This window comes from Antedon bifida, chromosome 9 (assembly GCF_963402885.1).
Source record: "Antedon bifida chromosome 9, ecAntBifi1.1, whole genome shotgun sequence".
Classification (NCBI taxonomy): Eukaryota; Metazoa; Echinodermata; class Crinoidea; order Comatulida; family Antedonidae; genus Antedon; species Antedon bifida.
Genome location: NC_136234.1, coordinates 16,958,221 through 16,985,879, shown reverse-complemented (window position 1 = coordinate 16,985,879; position 27,659 = coordinate 16,958,221). Strand labels below are relative to the sequence as shown.

The window sequence follows — 27,659 nt, the reverse complement described above, 5'->3', positions numbered from 1 at the left end:
ACTACACCGCAACCACCCCGGGTGTTTCTTTTTCTTTCGACACCTCTCGGAAGTGAACACACATTAGGCACTTGTCTTGCGTGTTGGTTTGAAGCTTTGTGTAAGGTGCCAATTTTCAATACAACTTGTTTCTGTACCCTTTGAATTTGGTAAAATGCTAGGGGGTTGGTAAATACTGTCAAAGGCCTAATCCTCATTAAAGAATAAGACTAAGGTACTTTTTCTGAGTTTGACCTCCTACGCTGATGGCAAAATGGTAGAATATTCATCATGCTTTGCCGAATAAGACGGTGAACTAACAAACAAACTGACTTTATTGTAAACCTCATTCGTGTATAAGCCCACATCCAACTTTGTGAGAAGCCAGAGCCAGGATTTTTTTTAACAGGGGAGAGCTAACATAATATTTTAATATAAACAAAATATTATTATATATTATTGGTTGCGGTCAGAAAAAATAAAACTACTTTTTAATATGTACAGACTATGTACAACTTTTTAATATGTACAGAATACAGACTAAAATAGTCTGTACATATTAAAAAGTAGTTTTATTTTGTCAAAAGAGTGGATATTCCTCTGGATCCAAAACTGACTTTACTACAGTCATTTATGTTGAAAGACCTAAACAATAAGAGTGTCTACAGATTAGAGGTCACATTTATGTGGCCATACCAAAAATCCTGATGATTATGATTTGATCCCAAGACTCTGTGATTAGTAAGCAAAACACCTAACTACATTGCCACTTTTACAAAAGATTTTCCAATATCATTGTTCGCAAAATGAAAACGGAGTCTGGATGGAGATTAAGCTAACATATGCTTGTCACCTGCTATTGGTCAACGGGATACGTTTACACAACCCTGATCATTAGTTACTAAAATGATTAATATCAACAACAAGCAATACATACATAATTATATGCTTATTAATTATGAACAAATGATGTTTAATCCAGCAATATAAAATGAGTGTTTAACAAATTTCTCTTTGGAACATCTGCTTTAAGCAACTAGTATTCGAGGTTGATTTATAAATTTGAAATATGAAGAAATAAACCTTAAAACAAATCCAAATTTATAATAGGATTTCAAACAAAACAATTCTTGAAAGGTTAAAAAGTTATGCAAAAACAGACAATTGAAGGCGCTCTTGATAAATATTCAAATAAAAATAGAATGACTATTTTATGAATTAATAAAAATCATTTATGAATGAAAACAATTCTTATTAGATAATTTATTTAAAAAATCACATTACTTTTTCTAGGAAAATAACAAAAACATTATTGAATATAATTTGGATTGGAAAAACTTTCCAGTACAATTGCGATCATTTTGATACCACATGTGTATTAGATACAGTAGATGTGTGCAATTTGTACAACAAACTCTCTCTGATAATATGTTTCTTAACTCAAGACCATGGAAAATATAATGTTTAATGTTGAGATATTCATATTTGGGCACATCACACTTTTTTTTAGACAGAGCTTTAGTTGGTATTCTATATTTTCTGACTACATTTAGTCATTTTACGGAGGGGATGTTATGTTCTATACCTGTTTACTACATCTCAATCTTCTAAACATACCCTGGATACTATACAGTGAAACGGCTATGAAAAAACTTCAACTAATTAACCAAAAGTGTAGACTGTCTAAATTGAATGGCTGGAGACTACCTATTGTACCACACACTATTAAAAGCTAAGTACTCCGTGGGTATCCGTGCCAAAAAACGTCCACCTCAAATCTTAATAATACCATACTAATTAACTCGGCCTTTGAAGATTAAAACCTCTGCCGCTTGAAAAGAGGCAATCACTATGGAAAGCCAGACATCATGAATGGAAGAGATAGTCAGTTGTTTCTCACTAATAATGAAGAACATGGAACAGAGTTTTCTAAAGATTTACTTTTCATTAAAAGAAACAATATAACAAAAGGGGGTTTAAGAACCTATTGAAAAAGGAGTTTCTTTCGTTGCTTCATTAAGGTACAAAATCAAACTGAATTGTTTAAAATTCCCAGGTCAGGGAAAGCGTGAATGGGCTACTAGTCCGGTATTCATAACAGGACTAGTTAGTACAACATGGAAAGTCAGTTCTATACAATGTATCTATTCTAGCACAACATCAACTGAAAGTGATGTTTTATTATTTTGTACAATAGTAACGTCACTCAAGTTTCAAACAATAGACCAGTAAAATGTACCTTGACTAAGTGAAAAATAACCAAAATAACAGGTTACTGTAAAATGCATCCATGATACATTCTGACAGAATTATTATAAATGTTTTTAATTACATTAATAGTACAGTAGAAGAATGGAATGCACCTCATTATTAGTTTAACATTTTAATTTTTTTAAATATTATTTATTCCACATTTATTCAGTTACTGTAAGAAAAACTAGGACTCTCATTAGAAGCAAAAACTTGTCTCATGAGGGTCCCTACAATACACGATATATGAACAGAAAATCTAAAACAACCATAATAATACATTACTAATAATGATTTTTGTATTTGGCTTTCAAACATATTTCTTGTATCTATTTAACTAAACAAAAATGGAAACACAATACTTAGCTAGTAGTGAGTCAGTTCAAGAATATATCTAAAGTATGTAGTACAAATATATGCATTCTACAGTAGAACCATGCTCAGTCACCTATAATCAGAAATGAGCTGGGGACAGTGTAGTACAGCAATTCTATTCAGGGGACATTCATATTAAGGGACCAAACAAAGTATCCAATGTATAAATATTTTATTTTATTAATTTACAACATATTTATACAGGATAAAAACAGGTATATATGTAGTACCTGTTTTACTTTATAGTCCTGTTTTTAGAAAATAAAAGGTTATAAATATGCTGGTTAGGTGGCCAATTCCATATTTTTTTTTCAATCTAAAGCACATTAATACATATATTTATTTACAAGTGTCTTTAGTCATAAATGGTGCATACTGTATATAAACATATTGAACTATTATAGCAAAGAAATACATTTTTGTTATTGTTTAAATCAACCAACAGAGACAACCTCCTCCACTATTGAGAAAACCAAGTCTCTCTCCTAGTCAAAGAGGCTATATGTATTGGGTGCTAAATTGGATGTCAGAATAAACTTAGAACATTGAAGGATTTGAACTTAGAACCCTGGAATTGATAAGCAAAGTAGTAGTAAACCACTAATCTATCAATCAAATCAAATACTGAAAGTTCTTTCCTAAATTAATCTATCTGATACCCAATCCAATCAATTAATCTGCTCAAATCTAATGTTCTACTTGGATTTACTATAAAAGGGTAACTTGACTAATCCTCTATGGGTCCAACTTCAACTAACACCCTAACGGTCTCCCTTAAATCCCACACTCCAAGTTAAGATTTGACATCAAGGAGGGAAGATTGTAACCAGAAGAATAGAGATGGGGAAAAAACAAGCTTTTTCTATAACAAAACAGACACAGAATATGTGTTGTTTTGCTGGAAAAAAGTCGGAAATCAATAAGTTATACAATAGATAAGGGGAGGGCAAATTGGCTACCTGCAATGGAGATTGCTAATTGTTTAAGAAGAGTGGACAGATCTATACTTATGGGGCATTGATTACCCGAAGTAGCCCATTGATTCACCTGTTTTCTATTGTTATTTACAGAGGCATTGTTTGAAGTACTGTGTCTTGATTGGAATAGAGAGAAGTGTTACGTACCCCATTATCACTTGTATTGTTCCCAGTAGAATACGTCTCTACACGTTACTTTTGTATTAATGGTGTTTTTCAGCAATAAGACGCCAAAAGAAGTAAACATGTTTTTAAAATTTGTTAAAAAATAATTACTATTATTTCATGATATGCTTATTGTTTTAAATAATTATATAATCTTATTAATCTGACATAAAACAAAAAAATAAATAAAATGAAGCTAATTTTTCTGGTTTACTTTATCATTTTTATTTAGCTTTGAGATTATTTTGTATCTCCATTGAGATCCAGCCACTCTGATACCCACAGCATTGTCATTTTTTTCAGTAATTTGCCTTTGGATTAATAAAATAAATATGATATTATTATCTAAGTAGCTGTTTTTTAGTATACTTTGTGAATAGAGAAATAGTTAATTTAATTCTCCATGGTTTGTGTTTTGTAAACTGTTTTTGTTTTTTTCTGTTTTTAATTGGGAAAAAAAATAAAGGGAAGAAATCCTGCAATTAGCAAACATAATTATCATTGTCCAATAATGGGATTATTAAAAGTATAGTCCAAATCCATGTTTAATGACAGGAATACTCAACCAAACACACTTCTTTTATGTATAATTAAGATAACGATAATTAAAGGATCAACAATAGATAAATTGGCCATTATTATTGTTGGATTTAAATACAAGATGTCTAAGGCTCTATCTACACTATCAAACTTAATGTCACAAAAAAAGTGTGATGTGCCCATATATGGACATGATGATGCCATTTTATTCATATTTGGGCCCATCTCACTTTTTTTGTCAAACTAGTTTGATAGTGTAGACAGAGCTTAAGCCATTCTTTTAATATGAGAAAGAAAGCTATCCAACATATTTGCAATACAGTACATAAAGTAGAAAATAATAAAGGGACATTTTAAGGACCAGCAAAGTGTCCCCTTAAGTGTCCTCTGAATAAGGGGTGGTCATAGTGTTAAAACATATATTATCGTTCCCCTATTTCATTTCATGGTAAAGTTTTCTTTTAATATTATATGGCTGTCCAAAAAGACGGGTTCCACTATATATATATATACAGTGTTATTAAAAGTAAAATGATTATTACTATACACATACATGTTACATCCTTTAAAAATGTATTGATGATTAATCTTAAAAAGAAAATGTAAACAATAAGTTGGTACTAATCCATAGAAAGTACTTTCTCAATGTCTTTAGACGTTCTATAGACACATTTTCAGTGAGTGGTTTGGGAGTTTCACCAACAGAGGGCTCACTTCCAATTTTGCTTTTCCTCATAAACACTTACTATATTATATAGGATAGTTTTAATATTATACAAAAAATTAAATAATGACAACAGAAAAAATTAGGGAATGGTCGTAACCTACTTAATACAACATGATGGTAAAGATAATGTCTGATCTGTTTTTTTGGGGTCAAATATCCAACTTTTTTTGACATTATAAAAGATTATAGATTTGGATGACCCAGGAGTCAGCAGGTCAGAGGTGATGAAGAGCGAACATTTTCCAGGTTTTGTTTCCACCCATGTAACGATATTTATGCCCAATGGGTCAAATATATTCACTAAGGTAGTCTATTAGTTACGTAAAATAGGTGTTTAATGTCAAGATATCAACATTACCACCCTGTTCGTATAGTTATTATAAACAAACGTTTTACAAATGTGACAAAATGCATTTTAAGGTGTTTGAAATTGCCAAAAGGTACCAAAACACTTACTAAACTCTCCTGAGATGCAGTAAGTGCTTTAATTTCATTGCAAATCGTATTATTACAGGGCCGGCTATTAGAGTTAAATTATGCACTGCACTTGGTACAAATTCCAACAGACATAACTCAGTAGTGTTGGAGTACATTCCAACTGCTGCTAACGTCATTTGAATTATGAACATTAAACATATTATTTTTTATATAACACCTAAATAATTTCGTGTCATTTGATTGAACGATTGTGGGTCACATGGCATGCAATAGTACGCACTATTTAACAATTGTTTTTTTCCCATCTTTTCGCTTACTGAAAATATAAAAAAACCCAATTACTTTAGAAATCCAACAGCACCGTCTATTTTGTACTTTCCGCCGTGATGAAAGTACATTTTTGGATAGTACTAATTTAGACCATAAAAAGTATTTAAATTTTAAAGCTTTAGATCATTTGTGTGATATTGATTAATTATTGGGAACCACTCTACAAGACATGGAATTGAATATATATATTTAAATCATTGTTTAAAGAACATTTATTATCATTTTACAAATAATTTTAAAAATAATACTTGTTGCAGGATTTAGCTTTTTTATTATTTATGTTTTAGTTTTTAGGCTAGTTAGGGACGTAGGGGGACACAACTAATCAAGCTCTTTTGAGTTTTTTATGTGTTTCCTTTTCATCTTTTTTATGTTCTCATATATTGTTGTTGTATATTTTCATGAGTGAGGATGAATAAAGAATATTTGAATTTGAATTTGAATTTGAATATCAGTTTCAGTTACCTGGCGAAGTTTGTAATGGCATTATTTGTACCATTCCATTCATAAACATACATTATTTGATAATTTAATTAAAAAACATCAAAGTCTTTATGACAAGAACACATCAACACAAATTTGGAATATTATTAATTATACAGAAAAAAATATTATCAAATAATTTTTATAAATAAAGATAAAACCTATGAATAAAATGACAGATGAGAATTGCAGGGAGGTAAAAAAAAAAAAAAAAAACAGTGGACAAATTTAGATTTTATTTTTCAAGTAGATCTAAAGGCCAACTCAGACAGCATCGTGCGATGAGGCACGGCAAAACAGCTTGACTCGTTGATGCTGTCCGAGTTGAATCCTGACAAGACAATTCATCTTGAGATAGCGTTGGCCTTTAGTAGTTTTTAGGTTGTCAGTAGAACATTAAACAAGTTTAATCTTCTCCCGAAAAGACGTTTTGTCACTGTCTGAGTTGGCCTTAAGAAACCCTGTATTTTGTATGGAAACATAGCTTCAATTGGACTACAGTAAGGTATTGTATACCTAGCAGTTATAACAAACAACAAAACAATTGATATGATTGCTAAGTGATAAAGTCCAAAGGATATAATTATGGACAAGCTAAATTTAGAATTGATCATAAACCGAGATGAACCAAATGGGGTGAAACAGGTGATACTAAAATAGGCCCTACGGTGAGTCATATCCTAAATGAAAATAGACAGAAGCAAGATTTTTATGAAATACTAGGCACAACACAGTACCAAATAAAGCGATAGAGCATAACAACCTTCTGCACATGCTCACAGACAAATAAACAATGTGATAGCTTCCTTGCCAAGTTTTCAAATAAAAAAAAAATATTTCAAATTGGCGGAAGGTATCACAAGGCGTAGAGTGGTTTAGCCACATGAAGTTGATTGTTAAAACATTACTACAGATTTGAAAAGGAACAACAAATGTTGGACAATATATATTTTAAATCAGATTCAAAATTTCATGTTTAGTCACAAATATATCATTTATAAATATGGGTTGGGGATATACTCGGAAGTAGTGACAAACAGTTTCATAGAATTCTGCACTTCCTGAGCTGCTATTTAGCTTGACATAATAAATGAGAAAGCAATTCTGACAGATGAAACCCAAACAATAAATAAATAAATTTACTATAAAAACTTATTTATTAAAAATGTGAATGCCATAACTAGTTACCGCATCTTTTAGCTGCATGCAATGTAAAATTAATGTTAATTCTGGGACTTAGCCACCAGTACGGTATAGTAAGGTTTTAACCTGACCATTTTTCACAGAGGCCTTCGATAACCCAGTGGCTTGAACAGAGATTTTTCCCTTTTCTTGCGAAATCCACACCACTTTATTTCTTGTGGCTACATCACTGTAACTGTTATCTGGTGTTACTGAGCAGAAACAGACTCTGACAGAATGTCACCTTACAGAGTTTTACATTATATAATGTCAGCTGACAGAATATCACCTTACATAATGTCACTTACATAATGTCACTTACAGAATATCACCTAGAATGTCACTTTATAGGATGCCACCTTACAGAATGTCAGTTACAGAATATCACCTTATAGAATGTCACCTTAACTAATGTCACTTACAGAATGTCATCTTACAGAATGTCACCTTACAGAATGTCACAGAATATATTTTATATATAACAATAATAACAATTTCATAATTGCTCATTTCACTTTAATTTTGATAAATTGTTAACTCCTTTTATTTTCAATACCCATTAAATACATCAGTTGGATACGCACTATCATCACTGCAACAAACTACTTGTTTTTATACTGTACAGCCTGCTCACAACAACTTTTATAGCGCCTTAGGGGCCCCTTAAATGGACACCTATTGCAACAAGGTGCTAGGGAAAGTGCTATTCTTATTATTATGGATAGCCTTTAATAATATTATGTTTCTGAGAAAATGAACAGCTATTCCTCTGAATGAATATTATAATAATAATATTATTAATATTTTTTCCTATTTCAGGGAGTGAGGCACGATAATTTTAATAGGGGGGGGGGGGATGTAAAACAATTTTATACGACTATAAACTTACCATTTCTTAGTTGCTTTGAGTTGCAGTTCATGGTACGAGCAGGTAAACTTAAACTTGGCAGCCCGCTTCCCAACCCGCTGTAATCTTTTCCAAACAGAAGACATAGCTGCAGACAATTATCGGCTCATCACTCAATAACGATCAAAGAATTTGTTGTTTACGCTGCATCTAGAAAAAAAAAAGGTTCAATAAGCTTTACTTGGAAAGAACAAGTTAAATTTAAATAGATGATAATGTCAGATAAAGATTGTTTTCCCCGAAAATGTATGATCCCAAATTGTCCCCATTTACCACAGGCACTAAAATGAGCTCTCAATAAGAGTAGAGCACATTCAGATATATTTTACGATTCAAATACATTGTAGTGTGATAATCCGTAGCCTCAACAATCTAATGTCACATATTCAACAATTCTTAATTACAAACATAATAAAATATTTGATTTGTTAACACAATATGTCAAATGCATGCATAATGAATAAGTATCACAACATATATGATAATTACATCATTCAAACAATAATTGTGGTGTATTTTAGTTTCATATTGGCGTTTGTTTACAGTTGAATTTAATAATTAATGTTATATGTTTACAAAAGATGAATTTGAATAAATGAATATCACACATTCATAACTGTATCATCGTCAACTTGAATGAATAAATGAAGATATTTTTCAAAAAAGGCAGTTGATAAATAATTTAGTGAGTTTACGCCCACTGCTCTGAATAAAAAATCACGTCCAATTTGGTGTGTGGGAATATACACACAAAGATACAAAAATTGATTTTAAGTTGGGGGTGTGCTTTTTAGCCTAGGGTTGGGTTATACCCGTAGCTGCATAGTAACTTATTTAAAGATTTTTTGTCCCTCTAAAAAAATAATTGTTTTAACATTTTTTGTTGAATATGCAATTTTAATTTCACATAATAGTTATTCATTTTGACCAAAAACTGGATTGGAACAAAAAAATTATTTACCTAAAAAAATGTTATTTGAAAGGAAAAACTACTTAAATTATCTGTCAGACAATGGTTTTTGGTTAAAATTGTCTTTTTATAAGTAAAATCATTATTTGTTGTTTTTACAGTGAAAAGTGAATAACTGTATTATAACTGCAAAACGGCCTATTCAAAGTCTGATTTTATCAATCGTCATTTTTTCATGTTTTTGGAGGACAATACATCTATTAAATTCAAAATAAAGAAATGTTTGTAGTGGGTTTAAAGTGTGGGTTGTTTTGTCAATGTTCTTATTGTCTCATATTCCATTCTTTAAGTGGCTGGCTCCCCGCTATAGAGTGTGAATTGAAATTTGTTGGATACAAATAATGTAGGTCTATTAGTTCAACTGTAAATTTGAATCAAATTTCACAAGATTGGAATATAATGATAAAATGTCAAAGACTTATATTAACGAAGTAATACTTAATAGCGTTAATCATAAACAGACAATCTTAAATTTCACGAGAATTCTATTGAGCATTGGTCAAACGAGAAACGCAAGAGTTTAATTTGTCTAGGGATAAAACCAATGTATTAATTAATAACGAATGAGAGATTCTGTGGTCAAATTTCAAATTGGTCAAACGGTCAAAGCAGGGATTAGCTTAAAGATTATCCAATTGCGGTACTATTTAAGAATATTAACCAAATCAATCAATTTTATAATTGGTAATTGATTTGGTGTATCTCTTGCGTGAATCACTGATATAAATTAAACCTTTTCATTTTTTCATATCCCAATTTAAACCTCTCCAGTGTTGAATTCACCACGGAAAGAGGGTGTGTAGCGCAGTGTGTTGAACATTGGACTACTGATCGTGAGATTGTGGTTCAAATCCAACTCGTGCTGCATTGCTTTTATCCTTAGGCAAGATACTTTACTTACGTTTGCCTCTCTCCACCCAGGTGTATAAATTGGTACCCGGTTAGATCAAGATACAACTTTGCGCTGAATACTAGCTGCATTATTATGGGAGCATGGACCTATAAATTAGATGATGGGAGTATGTTTCCAAAAAATGTTTCAGCAAAAAAAATGACTGGGGTAATAATGTGAAGCACTTAGAAGCATTGTGCAATACGCGCTATATAAGAACGAATATTATTATTATTATTAAAGCTGTCAGTTTTAAAATGTGTCTGGTTTAGGCAAGACACTGAAATGATATGCTCCTCAAACGTTCACATTTTATTCAATTCAAGTTTATTTGTGACACCCCTATTAATGTTAATATATTTATATAGCGTTTTAAACAAACAATTTACTTACATGGTTGTACACTTTTTATCTCCTTGTCAGTTATCGAAATACAGTATTGTCCAATCAAATCTGAAAGATCAAAACTATAGTAATAAAACCAACATTATCTATTTGTGTATGTCTGCAAACTTTTCAAAAGCACATGATCACATACATGATCACATGTTTGTCTTTCCTTGCGATTGTGCGAATCGACACATAACACGGTTCACCCCTTTTACAAGGTTATCTAGAATTAAATCATTAACTTAACATTGCTTTCTACGTGTATACATGAATGTTAAATTATCATTTTAATTTCCCAGACTAATAAACCAAAATTCTTAATTCCATAATGCCAATACAATTCAAATAAATTCCTAAAGGAATGCCCTTGGATTTCCAGGAAATGAAGTGATACATGAGCTAATCGACGGAGATTTTCCATATCCCCTGCGCAAATCGGGGAAACAATTAATCGTACAATTAGTAAACAAGTCATCAAATTAGGTCAGACAATGAAAACAATAATTATACTTGTCTTTAATGTCAACTATTGAGACTACATTTTTTTTTCTTTCTCCTTACTTCACCATGAAATGTAAATAGGTACATTTTAATAAGGTCATGCTATGTACAAAATGTAACCCTTAATTGTACATTTGCTTGCATAAGTGTGTAAAAAAATCATTTTTATCTTTATCATGGAGTATAAATTGGTACATTTTAATATTAAGGTCATGGATACAATAAAAATTTAACACATTACTTACAAAATGTAACCCTTAATTGTACAGTTGCTTGCGTAAGTGTGGAAAAAAATCATTTTTATCATGTTATCATGGCCCAGTGTAAATTTGTAGATCTTCATGACACATCTTCACAACGCAAAATTTTAAAATGAGATTTTATTGTAAATATTTCCATGTACAAAAAAGTCTTGATCAATATGAAGTACAGGAAACCGTGAATATAAGCTAATAATACAAGTTATTTATAGTTAGCTGGAACATTAATATCTGCATATAAATTGACACCTTTACCTTTTTTTTATGTTCTCTCGTCGTCAGTTCTCAATGAGCAAGTCTTATAATTATAATATCACATAGAAATACGGAAAATTAGGAAGCAAAAAAGATATAGGCTAGTAAAACATGAGACTATAGTTTAAAAGAAAGAGAAATTAGAGACTGTCCACTGAGGGGAAGTGACAATTATGATTATGACAAAGGGTTTTTTAATAATATGTCCCTGACCGTTTGACATAAATCAGCTGATTAAAGAATCGTTTTTAAACTGCAATAAAAAAATATAATAATATACCAAATATCTAATGCTTTATTATATGCTACAGTAATTAGGATAATGACAATTGAAAAATTGGAATCGGTGATAAAGTTTGGCTAAATTCTTGGGTTTTTTTTGACAATTTCTTTGTTGACGGTGATAGTCACTCTCAAAGTATTAGGGAGACTCTCATTGTGTAAAGGATTTTATACAGGGTTTACAAATTGGTAACGATCTCATCAACAGTACACTGGAAAAGGGAGAGAACACATCAACAGATCTTATTTCTTTCATAATTGGCATCTAAAGCTCTGTCTACACTACAAGTATGATATCCAAATATGGTAGTGATATATCATCTTGTCCATATATGGGCAAATCACATAAGTCACATAAACTTTGATAATGTAGACAGCTTTAAATAGTCCTTAAATACTGTACCTTTGTAATTAATAGAATAATGTACAGTATTATTACAAAAACTGCCTTATTATTTACCACATCAAGGACCATGTCAAAATTAATATCATAAACACTGTTTATTGCTCATAAACTTCTACATTGATCACAAATTAAAATCATACATTTATTGCATTAAAAATGTAGTTACTGCAGCAAAATAATTTGACATGACCCACTTAGTGTCCTCACAATCAATATAAAAATAGTTTTAAATAAAATAAAAATAATACATAAAAATATAATTACCAATAGTATAGAATAGTACTCACAACATCAGTTGAACAATAACCTGAAAAGAGAAATCAATGGTAAAATCAACTATCATAACATCCCAGTGAATAGGCATACATCAGTATTTCATATAGTACATAGAATATAGTGTGGCTGAGTCAATACTTATAGCACTGTGTAACATAACAACAAGTCAGGATATGCTGTATGGGTATCATTACATTAATTATTTGGGTTGGGCTTTCATTGAATGAATAAGGAATGTTATAGATTTATTTTTAAATATTTAATGTGTTTTCGTCTGGTGAAGACATACATTTTTCACAGCATCCTGAAATAATTATCCTAAAATAAAATATCCCCTTAATAAAGCTCTGTCTACACTATCAAACTTTATGTGACAAAAAAAATGTGATGTGCCCATATACTGTATGGACATGATGATATCATATCACTACCATATTTAAGCATCACTACCATATTTGGGCATGTCACACTGTTTTTGTCATAACAGTTTTATAGTGTAGACAGAGCTTAGGCCTCATTTATCTCCTTTAAATGTTCCTCCCAGTCTTACCCCTATTATTTTGCCATTTAATGTTAAAATATATCATCTCGTTCATTTATGATGGGTTCTACTATACTGTTAGTAATAACAACATTTGAATGCTGATAAACACTTTTTCTACTTTTTTTTTTATCTAATTATCTTATTTCAGTGATGTAGCCACATGCAATAAAGTGGTGCGGTTTTCGCAAGAAAAGTAAACCATTTCTATTCAAGCCACAGTGTTGTCAATAGGCTTCTGTGAAAAAGTGGTCAGGTTGAAACCTTACCAACCATACTGGTGGCTACGTCCCTGTATTTGGCTTCAGTACATAGTTCTATGATGAATCAAATTAAATCTAACAATGATAATGTTATTGTCCAGGTAAACAATGATGTATTATCTAATATTGGCTCATCCTAATTTTGTTAACAATAACTCAACAAAATGTGAATCAATATTTAACGAATGACAAAAGAAAAACATACTCTTTATGTAAAATTGATTATTATGAATTAATACTCAATGTATTGTGTGGATGTTTCTGAGAAACGCCCAATATTATGCATAATTAACATTGTCACCAAAGAATACTTTCCAGATTGCTGTTTATTATACTGTACATTTTGTGTTGCGTTATACAAAACTAACCTACAGTACTAAAAAGCTGCTGTGCTGCTAGTAAACACAAAAATATTGAAATACAGGATGGTACAGGCTAGTGAATATTAAAATGTACATTTCACTACACTTTTGATGAATGTTAATGTAGAGAGAAATTGGAAACCATCAACCCACCGATAACATTATTAAATAAATTATTAAATAAATTATTAAGCATTAAGAATTTAAAAATCAGTGATAGTGAACAAAATCGAATGAAGTATGATTTAAGATTGGAATTGGCTGGGAAAAAGAAATAAATACAAGTGCAGATGTTTTGCGTTACCACACTGAGGGTGTTAAAGAGTCCGAGTCGCTATCCAATCGAATTCTAAAAAATATCAATGAAAACCTCAGTGGTCTAATGGTTAGGACACATGCATATTAAGCAGAAGGTTCAAATCTCAGTTAGGGCGTTTTTTCCTCATTCTCACAGATTTCCTATTAAATTAATTAATTCATTTTCATTCTATCACCGGGCACTTTACCGTAGAATTTCTTCTGTGTCTGTAGTATAAGCATGATATAATGATAAAATGTACTGTACTGTATCTTAATCAAATCAAAATACATTTTGATGACATAATCAGAGCAGATTAATTATGCAAATTATTTTCAAAATTGTCTGAGCGGTTAATTAAGAAGTCTGATTAGTCTAATTCATAATACACTTGAGATCTGCATATAATTATCAAAATGAATTGTACTATGAAAATCTAAAGCTCTGTCTACATTATCAAACATCATCATGTCTATATATGGGCACATTGCATTTTTTTGTCACATAAAGTTTGATAGTGTAGACAGAGCTTAATACTAAACTGACCTAAAATTCGGTGACGTGGCTTTATCATTTCCCAGTTAAAGTCAAATGTATATTCACTGTCTACGAAACAGCTGAGAAAAGTATCCTAGGTTTCTGATTCATTTATGGTACAAATTTGCAAATTGAAAATTAACAATTTAGAACTTCAAAAATCATCCCATTTAAAAACAGTATCTAGTTTAGATAGATTTTGATATGGTTTAAAGAGCTCTAAGTTTATAACCTGTGTACTACTTTTTAAAAGCATAGTTCAAACTAAATTCAAAACAATTTTAAATTATTAATACACAAATCTCCTTTCGGCATGTTATATTTTAGTATTGTTTTCCGTTACTGTTAAATTATTTATTAATTTTATTTCCTCTAATTTCAAAAATTCAAAAAGATGTACAGCAATGATAAGGATGCTATTAATGAATCATTCATTTTTTATAAGTCTAAAAAGTATTAAATAAAACCAAACTTTAAAATACAGTAGCCAAAACGTTTGGAAATTCCTATTGAGGAGATTGTCATTATTCTGTGAAACAAACAAGGGACAATAATTAATATAATATTAAGGGACCACAATATAAACAATACAGCAAACCCATATTCAGAGGACATGCCTATTCAGGGGACACACCTATTCAGGGGACACACCTATTCAGAGGACACACCTATTCAGGGGACACTTTTCTATGTGAAGGGGAAATATTGTTTTAACACTATGGCCAATCCACATTCAAGGAACACTTTTCTGTGAAACAAACAAGGGTAATAAATGTTGTAACAAAATAAATAAATAAATATTGTATCAATTCAAAATTTTCCTGAAACTGCAATTTTTTTGTATCCTTATTATTCGTTCAGATCTCAAACATGACCTAATTTCGCATGATTCCTTTACTGACATAGACATGACCTTTAATAGGAAAACCTAATGCTTTCAATGCAGTATGGTACAACAGTGGCCTGAAAAGGAACTATCTTTAACCACATCCAGCCATTTCCAGGATGGAAGTAGTACTGTAGGCTAAGAAAAACCATATTTTATGTACAGTTAGTATATTATATGACTGTTATTAAACATAAAATAATCACTATTGTTAATTTAAAAGTAATATAAAAAAATAAGCAACTTTTAATAATTTGTTTATTACGGTACTTTAGTTTTATTATTAAATTATTTACAGTGAAACTCGTTCTTTAGGACATGTCGTATTTAAGGGGACAAATTCACATGAAATGAATGAGAGCAATATATGTTTTAACCTTAAACATCAAACCCCTATTCAGGGGACATGTTGTTGGGGCCCTTTAATAGTATCTACTGCATTTCTAATTATTATCAAAGCATTTAGAATTGGAATTAAAAAGAGAATATTACTGTATTCTATAATGATAATAAATATTGTCTGGTTTATGAATTTAATACTAGCCCAATAATTGTTTTTTTTTTAAATAGGCAAAATCCATAATTTTGTATGAATTAACATAAATAAACAATTGAGTTCTCATTGGCGAAATATTTATTACCTGAATTACATTAATCAAAGAGCAAAATATTTTACAGCCAATGATTGGCTAACAGCCCATGAACTATGACACATTTTACACTACAGCCACTGATTGGCTAACAGCCTGTGAACTATGACACACTTTTTAAATGACCATCATCCTTTGAACACATAGCATTGACATTCTTTTTTTAGAATCATCAATCACTCCATATGCTGTGTGATGTTGACATTGACAAATTATAAACAATACTGAACTTGAACTTTGCAACCAATTACCCAGTCATAAGTATTTCTAATGTTATATTATGTATTTTTTGATAGCGAAAATTTTTTGATGACATACAGTAAAGGTTTGAAATCACTGTTAAAAATGTATTGCCAAAAACATATCGGTATACACAGGGGAGGATCCAGAGTTGTAGCACTATGGTGGAGAACATTCTTCCCTTTTAACAGCTAAAATTTCTTGATGGTACATTAAAGGTTTTCAAAATGTAATGCTAAAAACGTATCAGTATACACAGGGGGCGGATCCAGGGGGTAGCGGTATGGGGGCTCACATTCTTCCCTTTTGACAGCTAAAATGAAAATTTACGTTTACTATTTTTTACAGACTATTAATATTATTTTAGCGTTCCACGTTTGAAATATCTTGGATTTGACACCTCTTCCCAGATGACTCCGGGGAGAGGTGCATCATTTGTCCGATGTGCATCATACCTTATGAATACCATGACGCACCCTTGCGTAAAAAATGTGACCATTGAGTGCATTACATTAAACAGTTGCTGGGATCTCAATTGGAAATTACCACCTCCCCCACCTCAAAACATTGTAATAACGAGATTTCAAAAGCAGTAATATATTTATATTGAGTACCATGAAAACTGAAATTTTTTTAATGATTTATTGTATAATACCATACGGTATAAATGAAAGTAACCATAGCTACACTGTATCGTGGGAGTATTATTTCAATTACCAAAATAAAATCAATAAATTATAAATAACATTATTATATCAGAATAGTTTTATTTATTATAAAATTATTCATTTTTTATGTAATATTATTAAACGCAACTCAGATAAAATAATGCAATGGTTCTGAATGCTTCATTCAATACAAGTACAGATGAGATAGTGAAAATATTTTTCATTATTGCATTAAAAAATAAAATTGTATTGTAAAGTGTGATCATTGTATGACAATACAGTAAACACGTAGGCTTAGCTATATATTAATTAGAGCTCTATCTAACTAAAAAACCACCAGCCACCTTAATAAAAATATTAATGTTATTGAAATTTAGTGAAAATTAGTCATAATAAAAAAATACGCAAAAAATATGTCATACCATATTATATTATATAGAAAAGGCTAGTTTAGTAAGTAGTGTAAAGTTGAGACATGTTATATAGTTGTAGTGCATATACGCCTAGGCCTAGTTCGCAGTGAGTATTAGACTAGGCCTAGGCCCAGTCTAGTGATAGCAAGATAATTCAATAGGCCTACCTACCCCTCCTATCCCCTACAACCCTCCTCGTTTCTTTGACTGGATAGGCCTAGCCTGTGTAGGCTGTGTGGCCTAGCCTACCTAGAGTCTAGAGACCAATATCAATATTATTGGATTTCGTTATACAATTATTGGTATCTGTTATAACATTATACTACAATATTCACCAAGTATGTTAACACACGTTTAATGTCACAAATAACATGTCAAATCAAATAAATTATCTACAATCAACTTACAATGTTTCTTATTTTTTCTCAATTTTGATGGGGTGTGCAGTAAAATTTGACCTTTGGAAAACAGAGTGTCAACAAAAACCTTTTGCGACATAGAAAAATCGGAAATCGGCATTTCCGGCACATCATTGGTTATTCTAAAATTCTGCTAAATATTATTTGGAGGTTTAAAAATAATTTTATTATTTAATTTGAAATTATGTGCTTTATAATCTACGTAAGATTAATATAAATTTAGAAAATGTTCCAAAAATAAAAAACTTATTTCTGGGTCATATAATATGACCTCGCTTACAATTCGCAAAGCAGACGACTTCAAATTGGAGCAGAAGACGCAAAAATTGATTTAAATCAATTAAAATGTCTTCAACCAAGAGAAAACAAAACAAACCGCAGCGATCTTTGGAGCTATGTGTACCAGATGGTATGTAGCCTTACTGGAGTTATATTTTAAATAACAGATTTCCGTTTAAAACATTAAAAAATATTGTTATAGGCCTAATATTCAGCAATCGACAATCGTATTTCGTCTTCGTTGCTGTGGTGCTACATAGGGCGACATACAGAACGTACTCTATAAACACTGTGTTTATGTTAAAATGATATAAAATATAAATATATTTAACAATAAAATATGTTTAATTATTCCTATTTTATACTTAAAATTTCTATTGTATTGAAGAAATAGAATCAAATCCATGATAAGACCAACTTTTAAGAAAGATGGTCTTTGGTCTCCAAAATAAAGATAAAGAAAAGTTGTATTTTTCCTTCTTTAAAATTTGTTATTATTTAAATAACTCAATCTTTCTTTTTATAACTAAAAATATTTTGTATCAAAAGAAACTTCAGGTCACCAATTAGATTCAGAAGTGCCACAAAGTACACGAAGATCAAGCCGAATCGTGAGCAAGATGATGGCAAAAAGTCCGCCACCAACTCACCCATTAAAAAAAGTGAAAAAGAAACCACAGACACCATCAAAGAAAGGAACAAAAGTAAGGTCGTTTCCTGGTGCTACAGTTAGTGGCAATAGAAATTAACTAACAAAATTAAAAACTGGAATTACTGTAAGAATCAATGAAACTAAGTACACGGTACAATAAACTAATCATTTCTTTCAAACAAAAATAAAAGTTAAATTTTTTGTGAGAAAATAAAGTTGCATTGTTACTATATGGCGTTTTAAAAATGGAACGATTGATTGTTTGCAAATGTCAAATAAAACATTAATAATTATTTTTTTAGAAAAAGGTATTACCATCTCAATCTGGAACCAAATCAAAGAAAAGCAAACTCGCAGAAGAGGAGTCGCTGAATGTCGATCTCTTGCGACGTTTACCGGTAACAGAACTTGTAGACAAGTACGCCATTCATACTACAAAACAGATTCCTAAAGATCGATCAAGCACGATCATCCAGCACGAGTACAGCTGTCAGATGATGCCGCATAATTGCCGAGAGGTATTTTGCGGTTCAGCTTCGGACACCAAGGAGGAGATTCGACGGCATCTACTTCGACATATTGGGGAACTTCTGACACTCAGTAATTTGGGTAATGTCAACTATATAAGCTAAGCTCTGTTGGGTCGAGAGGGTCAGCAAGTTATTCAACTGGGATTATTTTGCAAGAAAATTTACGGCAATATTTGGGGGTGGGCTTACACAAAAAAACTGTCCTGGAACAAATCTAACATTTGTTAAAGGTGTTAGTTCTAAAATTTAAAAAATGATTTGCAATTTGTTTATTATTTCAGATCCAGATTCAAAGAGAGCAAAGGATAATGTTAATATTACTGCAGTGAAGAGGCCACTTTGTGTAGACAGTGAATGTAAGTTGTGATATGCCCATATATGGACACGATGATGTCACATCACTACCATATTTGGGCAAACTAGTTGATAATGTAGACAGATCTTATGTACTGCTATTGTAGGGCCATGCGTTTGGTAAGCAAGCTAGATGCCGTGTGACTACAACTATTGTAAATTTATTTAAATTAAATCTCTTTATACAGCTTCAGAAACATCTCCCCAAAAGCATTTCATGAAAGATTCAGAAAATGAAGATGAGCAAGATAAAACAAAACAAGGAAGAAGAAGTGAACGAATACTAGCTAAAGTGTTGCATAGCGACAGTAAACACAGCGATGACAAGTTTACAATCATTCATTCTGATGAAGGAGTAAATGAACTTGTGCTTCTACCCAAAGGAAGATTGATCAACCTATCCAGTACCTCAGAAACACCCAACAAACTAGAAGATGCAGATATAAAAATCCCAAGGCAGACAGTCGAAGAGCAGACTCCATCAGTAAATAATGTCATAGACTTACCAAAAGATGAAGTTAAGTTAGGAAGACCTCCAAAATCATTACAGAGAGACATATCTTCAGAAAGCTCAGAGTTCATTTTTGATCTACCTATTGGTGAGAGCTGTATAACGGAGGAAATCAATGCAGATAATATTGGTGCAGAGATCGTCGTACAGACATACATGCAGGGTACTGCTGATGACCTGATTGCCATGATGGAGATCGTTCCTCTTACACCACCTCATGTCGACCACGTCTACGCACTCCTTCCGACAAAACCTCTACCAACAGCTCTACATACTGACTCATCTGGTATGCCAATACCTGAACCAGAAATCACTAATCAAGATTATCAAGATTACCAAGAAGTTTTACAAGAGGAAGTGGTAGAGGAAGAGTGTCTTGATATGAAAGAGAAGCCGTTCAAGAGTTCTACAGCTGATATTGATAGTGTGGAGATCGTAACAGACTTTGATATGGACAATGTATGTCAGGATGTTGGCCTTACAAAAGGTAAAAAGAAAAGAAAGCAGGATCCACAACTGGCAGTTATCAACTATGAACTATTTCAACATTTGACACCTGATGAGAGAAGAATAAGAGTAAGTAGTAGTCTTTGTATTACTGATGCTAACTGCAATTCATCAGTTTAAACTCTGGTTAGAGATAATGGCATATCCACATACATTAAACTTTTACTTTCTCCCATTTTCCCCTTTCACTTGTTTTCAATGCTTCAAGAATTTTGGTTTTTTTTTGCAATTTAAAGCCATTAATTATTTCTATTTCAAGCGAGGGACTTAATGGGCAGCAAACCCAATAAATTTTGCATAATGCAAGTGGCAAAAATCAATTACTAAAAAACTTCCTTGTTAAGAGCATAAATAATGTAATATTATTACTATTTAAAAAATATTTAAAAATAAATTATTACCAGTAAATATTTTTATTGAAAAATCTAGAAACAAGCCTTGGAACTGTTATACCAGTCACGCAAACGAAGTCGTATTAGAAAGGGGGAACTATTGGAATGCGAGATTTGTGGAAAGATGCTCACAGCATTTGGAACTCTACGTGCCCACTACAGGAGTCATGCAGGTATGTTAACATGCACACACACATTTTATAAAAATAACCCCCAAACAATAAATGGAATAGTCAATTATTTTGGTAGCCAGTTCATCAATCTGATGTTTCATTTCATACGCATAGAACTTGCCAATTACAGGATGGATAAACTATTTTATAGTTTATCGTGCTTATAAACTAAGTCTCATTTGAGGCTTAGGAAGTAGAGTTAAAGAGCTGTGAGTTACAACCCTGGCAATAGGTCAGAATTGAACCCTGGTCCTTGGGATTGAAAGGCAAGAATGTTAAGCTACAGCTCCACTACGAATTGGTTTGTTTTTTCATTTTCAGGTATAAAACCATACTCTTGCAAAGTTTGTTCAGCTACGTTCACTCGGCTACACAGCCTCAAGTATCACATGATGATCCATAACGACCAAAGTCGGTTTACTTGCGAACATTGCGGCAGAGAATTCAGACACGCCAGTCATTTCAGGGAACACCTGCGACGACACACGGGTGAGGAACCATTTGGCTGCACCGAGTGCTCTGCCCGGTTCAAAACCAGGAACACGTATAAAAGACATTTATATGCAAAGCATGGGAAAGTCTTAAAAACAGATGGAATACATTTAGCAAAGACTCATAAAATGATTGATACGGTAGAACCAAGTCCGGTTGAACAAACGGAACAAAAACCGTCTATCCACGACAACTCTAATGCTCTGCTTATGCCGTCTGATTCTCAACTAAATTTATTGGCACAGATTGCAAAAGAGGAAAAAACTGTGATATCAACTGACCAAGAAGAAACTGAAGATATTGCCTCTTGTTTGGCGTCTCTCAGTGAGATTACAAACCCACTGAGAGACATGGAGGGAAATATTAGAATTCTTCTTATAAATTAACTTTTCTTTAAGCTTGGTTTCCACTTGGATGTGACACAAGGACGTAAACGCACCACAAATAATTTGACCAATCAAGACGATGGATCCTCCAAACTGTCGCTTTTTATTGCATTGTGTCTACATTGTCTCGTTGCATCCTAGTGGGAGCCAAGCTTTTATACAGTACCTACTGGAAGTCTTTCAGATCTTATGGTTACCACGATTGGTGTTTGCAGACTCTCTGTTGCATTATAGCAACCAACATGTTCCTTTACCTCTAAAAACAAGCCAATCTAATCAGATATTCTGATCATCTAAATTATTTAAAAATCTCAGAAGTACTATTCAATTTAATAATTTGAAACATGTTTAGAATAAGAATGGTGGCAGGTCTGTTTCTTAAAACTGCATCTACATAAATTACCAAAGATACATTGTTTATCATGACTGAGTTAGTGCTAAAAAAAGGTATTTTTCAGTACATGGATTATTGTACTGCTACATGTATAATCCTATCATGGACCAAGTTTTGTCGTAAGGCACCGTTTTGCTCCCTTACGACAATTCGTGGCGTGCACATTTTCATAAACTTTATGACAGCTTGATAAACATATAAAGCTCTGTCTACACTATCAAAAAAAGTGTGATGTGCCCAAATATGGTAGTGATATACCCAAATATGGTAGTAATATGACATCATGTCCATATATGGGAACGTCACATTTTTTGTCACATAAAGTTTGATAGTGTAGACAGAGCTTAAGAATTGAAAGTACTAAATAATCATTAAATCATTATTAAAAATATAGAAAACTTTAGATAAAAATATGTGATTGTATTTTTGACAAGATGATAATCTGATTAAAATCAACAAAATTTAAATACTGTATCTGAAATGTATAGATCCACCAAAATAAGTAGATTTCTACCATACTAGTTTCTACATTTATACATTATATAATTTATATTGTTATCTTTTGTAATTTATGATTTAGAAATTATTAAATTCAACTTAAATTATTATACACAAATGGTTCAGTAATTATTATCCTTTTTAATAAAAATCACAAACTAGATTCAGATTTAGAACAGAGTTTCCATCATTCCTAGAGCACCAGACCGTTTCTATTTTTGATGACCAGTGGCCATATTCACTTGGCTAAGGAAAATACTGTATTTACTGTTGATCATTATCAAGGTTCGACAAACAAAATACAGTAAAACCCCTATTAAGGGGACACCTTCAGGACCCACCAAAGTGTCCCCTTAATATGGGTGTCCCCTGAATAGTGGGTTGGTGCAGTGTTTAAAACATGCATTGATACTTGTTCATTTCACAATGAAGTGTAATTGGAGTGTCCCAAAGGAGGAGTTACACTACATTACTCTATACAGACTTAATTTATTGCATGTGCACTATATAGGATAACTCAATATGTTCATGCGCCCTATTTAGGAAAAACAGTTAAGGGTCTTTCACATCTCTTCCAGCACGGGTCCTGTACTGGCAAATCGAAGGTCATATCGATTGGCGCATAGCATAGAAAATGTAACATTGGCGTTCGTTTTGACTGGCCGTCAGACCGGAACCGTGCCGGGAAGTGTGAAAGACTCTTTAAGAAAACCCAAGAACAATCTAACAAATCAATTACTGCATTTTTACAACATTTATTTACAACAACTGCGAGAATAATCAAGCTCTTTTAAAATTACAATAATTATCTAACAAGATACTGTCTCTGTACACAATAAGATGTTGATAAAACAGTGAATTGCTTTTACTAATTAAAAACCCATTGTGTTCTATGTTCTAAAAAACAGAATCTTATTCTACATCTGTTAAAAATGCCTGGTCTACACTTTCAAATTAATGTGATATGCCCATATATGGACATGATGATCTCATATCACTACCATATTTGGGCAAACTAGTTTGATAGTGTAGACAGAGCTTAAGGTGGAGTTGACAAATTAAGTATACTACAAATGTTGCAGAAAAATAAATTAGATTAATATATTCTTTAAAATCTGGTTGTTACTACTTCTAAAATCTTACAGATACTGTGTTCATCTATGTTAACAATGATAAAAACGCTTAATCCAAAATACAGTAGAAATCCTGTGGAAGGGACACATTTAGGACCCAAGAAATTGTCCCCTTAATAGGAATGTTTCTGTACCCTGAATAGGGATGTCCCTGTCCCCGGAATAGGGATGTCCCTGTCCTCAGAATAGGGATGTCTCTGTCCCCTGTATAGGGATGTCTTTGTCCCTGGAAAAAGGATGTCCCTGTTCCCGGAAAAACGATGTACCTGTCCCCTGTATAAGGATGTCTCTTTCCATGGAATAAGGATGTGTGCCATGACTAGGGTTGTCTCCCAAGGAGGGTTTTCTACTCTATATCAAGATAAAGGTAAGGATGTAATGAATGAGGAAAGAGACTTTTAGAAAAGCTTCTAAATTGAATAACATTCTTACTGAATCCAGTACACAAGCATAATTGAATGTCCTATCTTATCACACACATTTTACACAATTTTCTGTCCAGACACTAAAAAAAATATTGAAATGCCATGAATACAAATGTAGGGCTGTTGAGATTCTTTATGAATATATATTACTATATTTTCACTTCGTATTTAGTATAAACATGTACCATGATGTGTTTCTACACAATAAGTGTAGTGAGTGAATTCTCAGTAAAGCTCTGTCTACACGATCAAAAAAGTGTCATATGCCTAAATATGGTAGTGATATGACATCATCATGTCCGTATATGGGCACATCACATTTTTTTTATAGTGTAGACAGAGCTTATTGTATTCTGCTTTATTTTGAGTTACCCAAGATTTATTATGGATCTGGTAAGTAGTATTGTTTGCTTCAGAATTGTACTACATTAAAATCGAAACCTTCTGCCCTCAACATATCAAAGAAACTCGTAATTCATAATCCTCCAATTGGACATTTTTTTTAATGGAAAAAACAAAACTCAGCTGTATATAGTTATGGAATAACATAAGGTAAAGTCCTTCTAATCAAAACCCCTGACATTACAAGGCAAAATAGGGAACACCCTTTTTGGAGGCTGGTCATTAGTGATGTTGAAAGTGGTCTTTAAGTGGAGGGACTTCTGGTTATGAATACTTTTTGGACGTAACTTTACTAAATGAATTCTCAATGTTTAAATTATTGCACATATAATATTAAAGGCATACAATAATAATTAATTGAGATTTAAACGATATAACATCTAAATTTTGCAATCTAATATTAATAAAACATCTTTAATATAAATAAATCAAAATCGTATGACATCATAGTACCATGTGACTCTATTTGTTGTCAACAGACACCAAAGCGGTTGTTACCCACCAGTGATTTCATAATCTACTAAAGCTTAGCTCAGCTTTCAGGAATTTTATGTATTAAAACTTAATAATTTAACAGCAGATTGTACATAAAATACAAAATAATTGATTCAGTAAGAGTAATATGAATCATCAGTTAAAATTTTACATTTACATAAAGAACAAGTTCTGATCAGATGGTATTATGACATCATCACAATGAACAGCTCTATAGCCATTTTCTAAACATTGTCACAGAATAGATAATATTATTATGACAAGTCAACTTCTCAAAACCATGTCTGGTTTATTGAAAAGTAGGTTTTTCATATTGATAATTTTGGGAAAGTTTCAGGAGAATTCACCATCTATAATAAGATTAAATAAACACAAAATAAATAAAAATTCTATATTCATTGAATACTATTAATAATATATTGTGTATTTATCAATACAAATAAATAAATAGTAAAAAGTAACATTACACATCTTATTTTTGGCTTTGCAAAGGTGTAGTTAGAAAACATTTTTCAAGGTTTGATATTTTTAAACATTCTATATAATCCGAATCACGGCCATTGTTTATACAATATAAGTTTCTTACTGCATATTATATATGTTATCTTTTCATAAACTGTATGTTTTCATGTTTGTACGATTTTTAATCGGGGTTTAATATCCAAATACGCTACAGTGCAGTGGAGCGTAACACACATCTGCACATGCTCACTCCATTTAATCTACAATTTAAAAATGTTAAAATTGTATCATTGGTTTGGATATACTATTATGGTACGAATATGATACCTGACCTGCAAGCACAAAGTCGCTGGTTCATATCCTGATATTTTTCATATAACCATCGTTGACAAATTGGTTGTGATACGATGAGTAAAAAAATATTGATAAAAAAAATCATGCATGAAAAGTGAAAGAAGGAGAGATGAAATAAACTAATTTGACAGATAAAAATTTAAGTTTTTGGAAGCCAAATTTATATAATTGTGCAAGTTATATTCTTTTATAAAATTTTTTGTTAATTAAAAACATTCTGTTGGCTTGCCAGAGCACCATGTATACGTATCAAAATATCTATCATGGAAGCCGCACCAATTAATATCAATGAGAAATTTTTATAAATCAATAAAAATAATGTGTACATTAGGAGGGAATAAACATTTAAATATATTTAAATATATTTTAAAAATTATCAATGCAAAGTAGCATCTTGTATTAACACTAAGGAGCTTTCGAAATAGCGATGCGGGTTAGACGAGACGCGCAAGCCAGAGACAGCCCGCATTGCCTGCTCAACAGTCCGAGAAAGTTCTGATGCCACGTCGCCCTTTTCGAAAGCTCCCTAATAAGGTGGTGAGGGAGACAAAGCACCTTTCTTTAAAATAAAAATATAAGACTTGCAAATAATTAAACTTAAAATAACAATTTTAAGTGTTAACAGTTATATATATACGTAATAAATGAATTCTATTTTTATGTCTGTTAGTTACTCAAATGTATGTTATGCACCCTGTAATACACCACTGCACTACATCCATTAGGTTGAGTCTATCCTATGAAGTACACCATTTGTTAGCAACGAAGCTGGTCTGTTAAATAAATACTCCTTCACAGAAGAACATGGGAAAAACATCATATGGTTGTCGTTGAAGAGTGAGAACATGGAAGATGTCTACAGCATGTGTGTAGAATCTGACCAAGTTTAAGAGTGAGTTTTCATTGCAGCACCAGACCAAGTTCATGCAGTAGTTGATCTGGATGTCACTCACTAATTGTTGTCAACTCCACTTCTTGTACTCTTGTGCCATCCTTTCTGGCTGCCATTTTCAACTGGTGGCAACCTATTTTTTTTCGATAACATATCAATCAAAATTTATTTCATTAAAAAGAGAACATGAATCCACCATCTTCACAGTCAAAGTCCAGCATCTATCTCTTGCATAAATCCCTAACCATCAAGCTGCCATTGGAGCATTTACATCATTTGGTTCACCACCTTTTGCTGGTGACATTCTTTTAATGTGCTTCTATCTTGCATTTAGTGTTCTTCAACTACTTTCTGCCTTCTTCAACCAGTTGATGTATTTTTCGGGGTCCATCCATATTGGTGCTCGTAGCTAAGAAATCTACTGCTACGTTTTGCTACTCTTTTTCCTGGTCGAAAAAAAAAATTT

The 27,659-nt window shown here is 32.0% G+C and overlaps 4 protein-coding genes across 12 annotated transcripts in view; 2 read left to right on the top strand and 2 right to left on the bottom strand.

The window, feature by feature from the left end:
• Positions 1–17,870, bottom strand: part of LOC144851617 (EH domain-binding protein 1-like) — a 54,078-nt gene extending 36,208 nt beyond the window's left edge. For 3 of the 6 annotated variants that reach the window (XM_078709167.1, XM_078709170.1, XM_078709168.1), the window contains exons 1-4: positions 17,851–17,870; positions 12,574–12,616; positions 10,609–10,668; positions 8,336–8,503 (exon numbers count right to left, since the gene is read on the bottom strand). In XM_078709167.1, coding sequence (XP_078565293.1) covers positions 8,336–8,439 — 104 coding nt within the window. In that variant the 5' untranslated portion in view covers positions 8,440–8,503; positions 10,609–10,668; positions 12,574–12,616; positions 17,851–17,870. The remainder of the gene's footprint in view (positions 1–8,335; positions 8,504–10,608; positions 10,669–12,573; positions 12,617–17,850) is intronic. The other 3 variants (XM_078709171.1, XM_078709169.1, XM_078709172.1) reach the window with 1 other exon arrangement.
• The window catches only part of LOC144851630 (glycoprotein hormone beta-5-like), a 234,143-nt gene that overhangs the window by 136,786 nt on the left and 69,698 nt on the right, over positions 1–27,659 (top strand). The gene's annotated exons all lie outside the window — the stretch shown is intronic.
• LOC144851606 (uncharacterized) lies at positions 18,151–22,379 on the top strand. Its single transcript, XM_078709145.1, has 7 exons — positions 18,151–18,271; positions 18,691–18,845; positions 19,096–19,402; positions 19,605–19,679; positions 19,866–20,764; positions 21,125–21,260; positions 21,582–22,379. The coding sequence occupies exons 1-7, from the start codon at positions 18,208–18,210 to the stop codon at positions 22,136–22,138; spliced, it is 2,193 nt and encodes a 730-aa protein (XP_078565271.1). The 5' UTR covers positions 18,151–18,207; the 3' UTR covers positions 22,139–22,379.
• LOC144851618 (serine/threonine-protein phosphatase 4 regulatory subunit 4-like) overlaps positions 23,759–27,659 on the bottom strand; it is a 38,919-nt gene continuing 35,018 nt past the window's right edge. For all 4 annotated transcript variants that reach the window (XM_078709173.1, XM_078709177.1, XM_078709175.1 and 1 more), the window contains one exon: positions 23,759–27,639. In XM_078709173.1, coding sequence (XP_078565299.1) covers positions 27,618–27,639 — 22 coding nt within the window. In that variant the 3' untranslated portion in view covers positions 23,759–27,617. The remainder of the gene's footprint in view (positions 27,640–27,659) is intronic.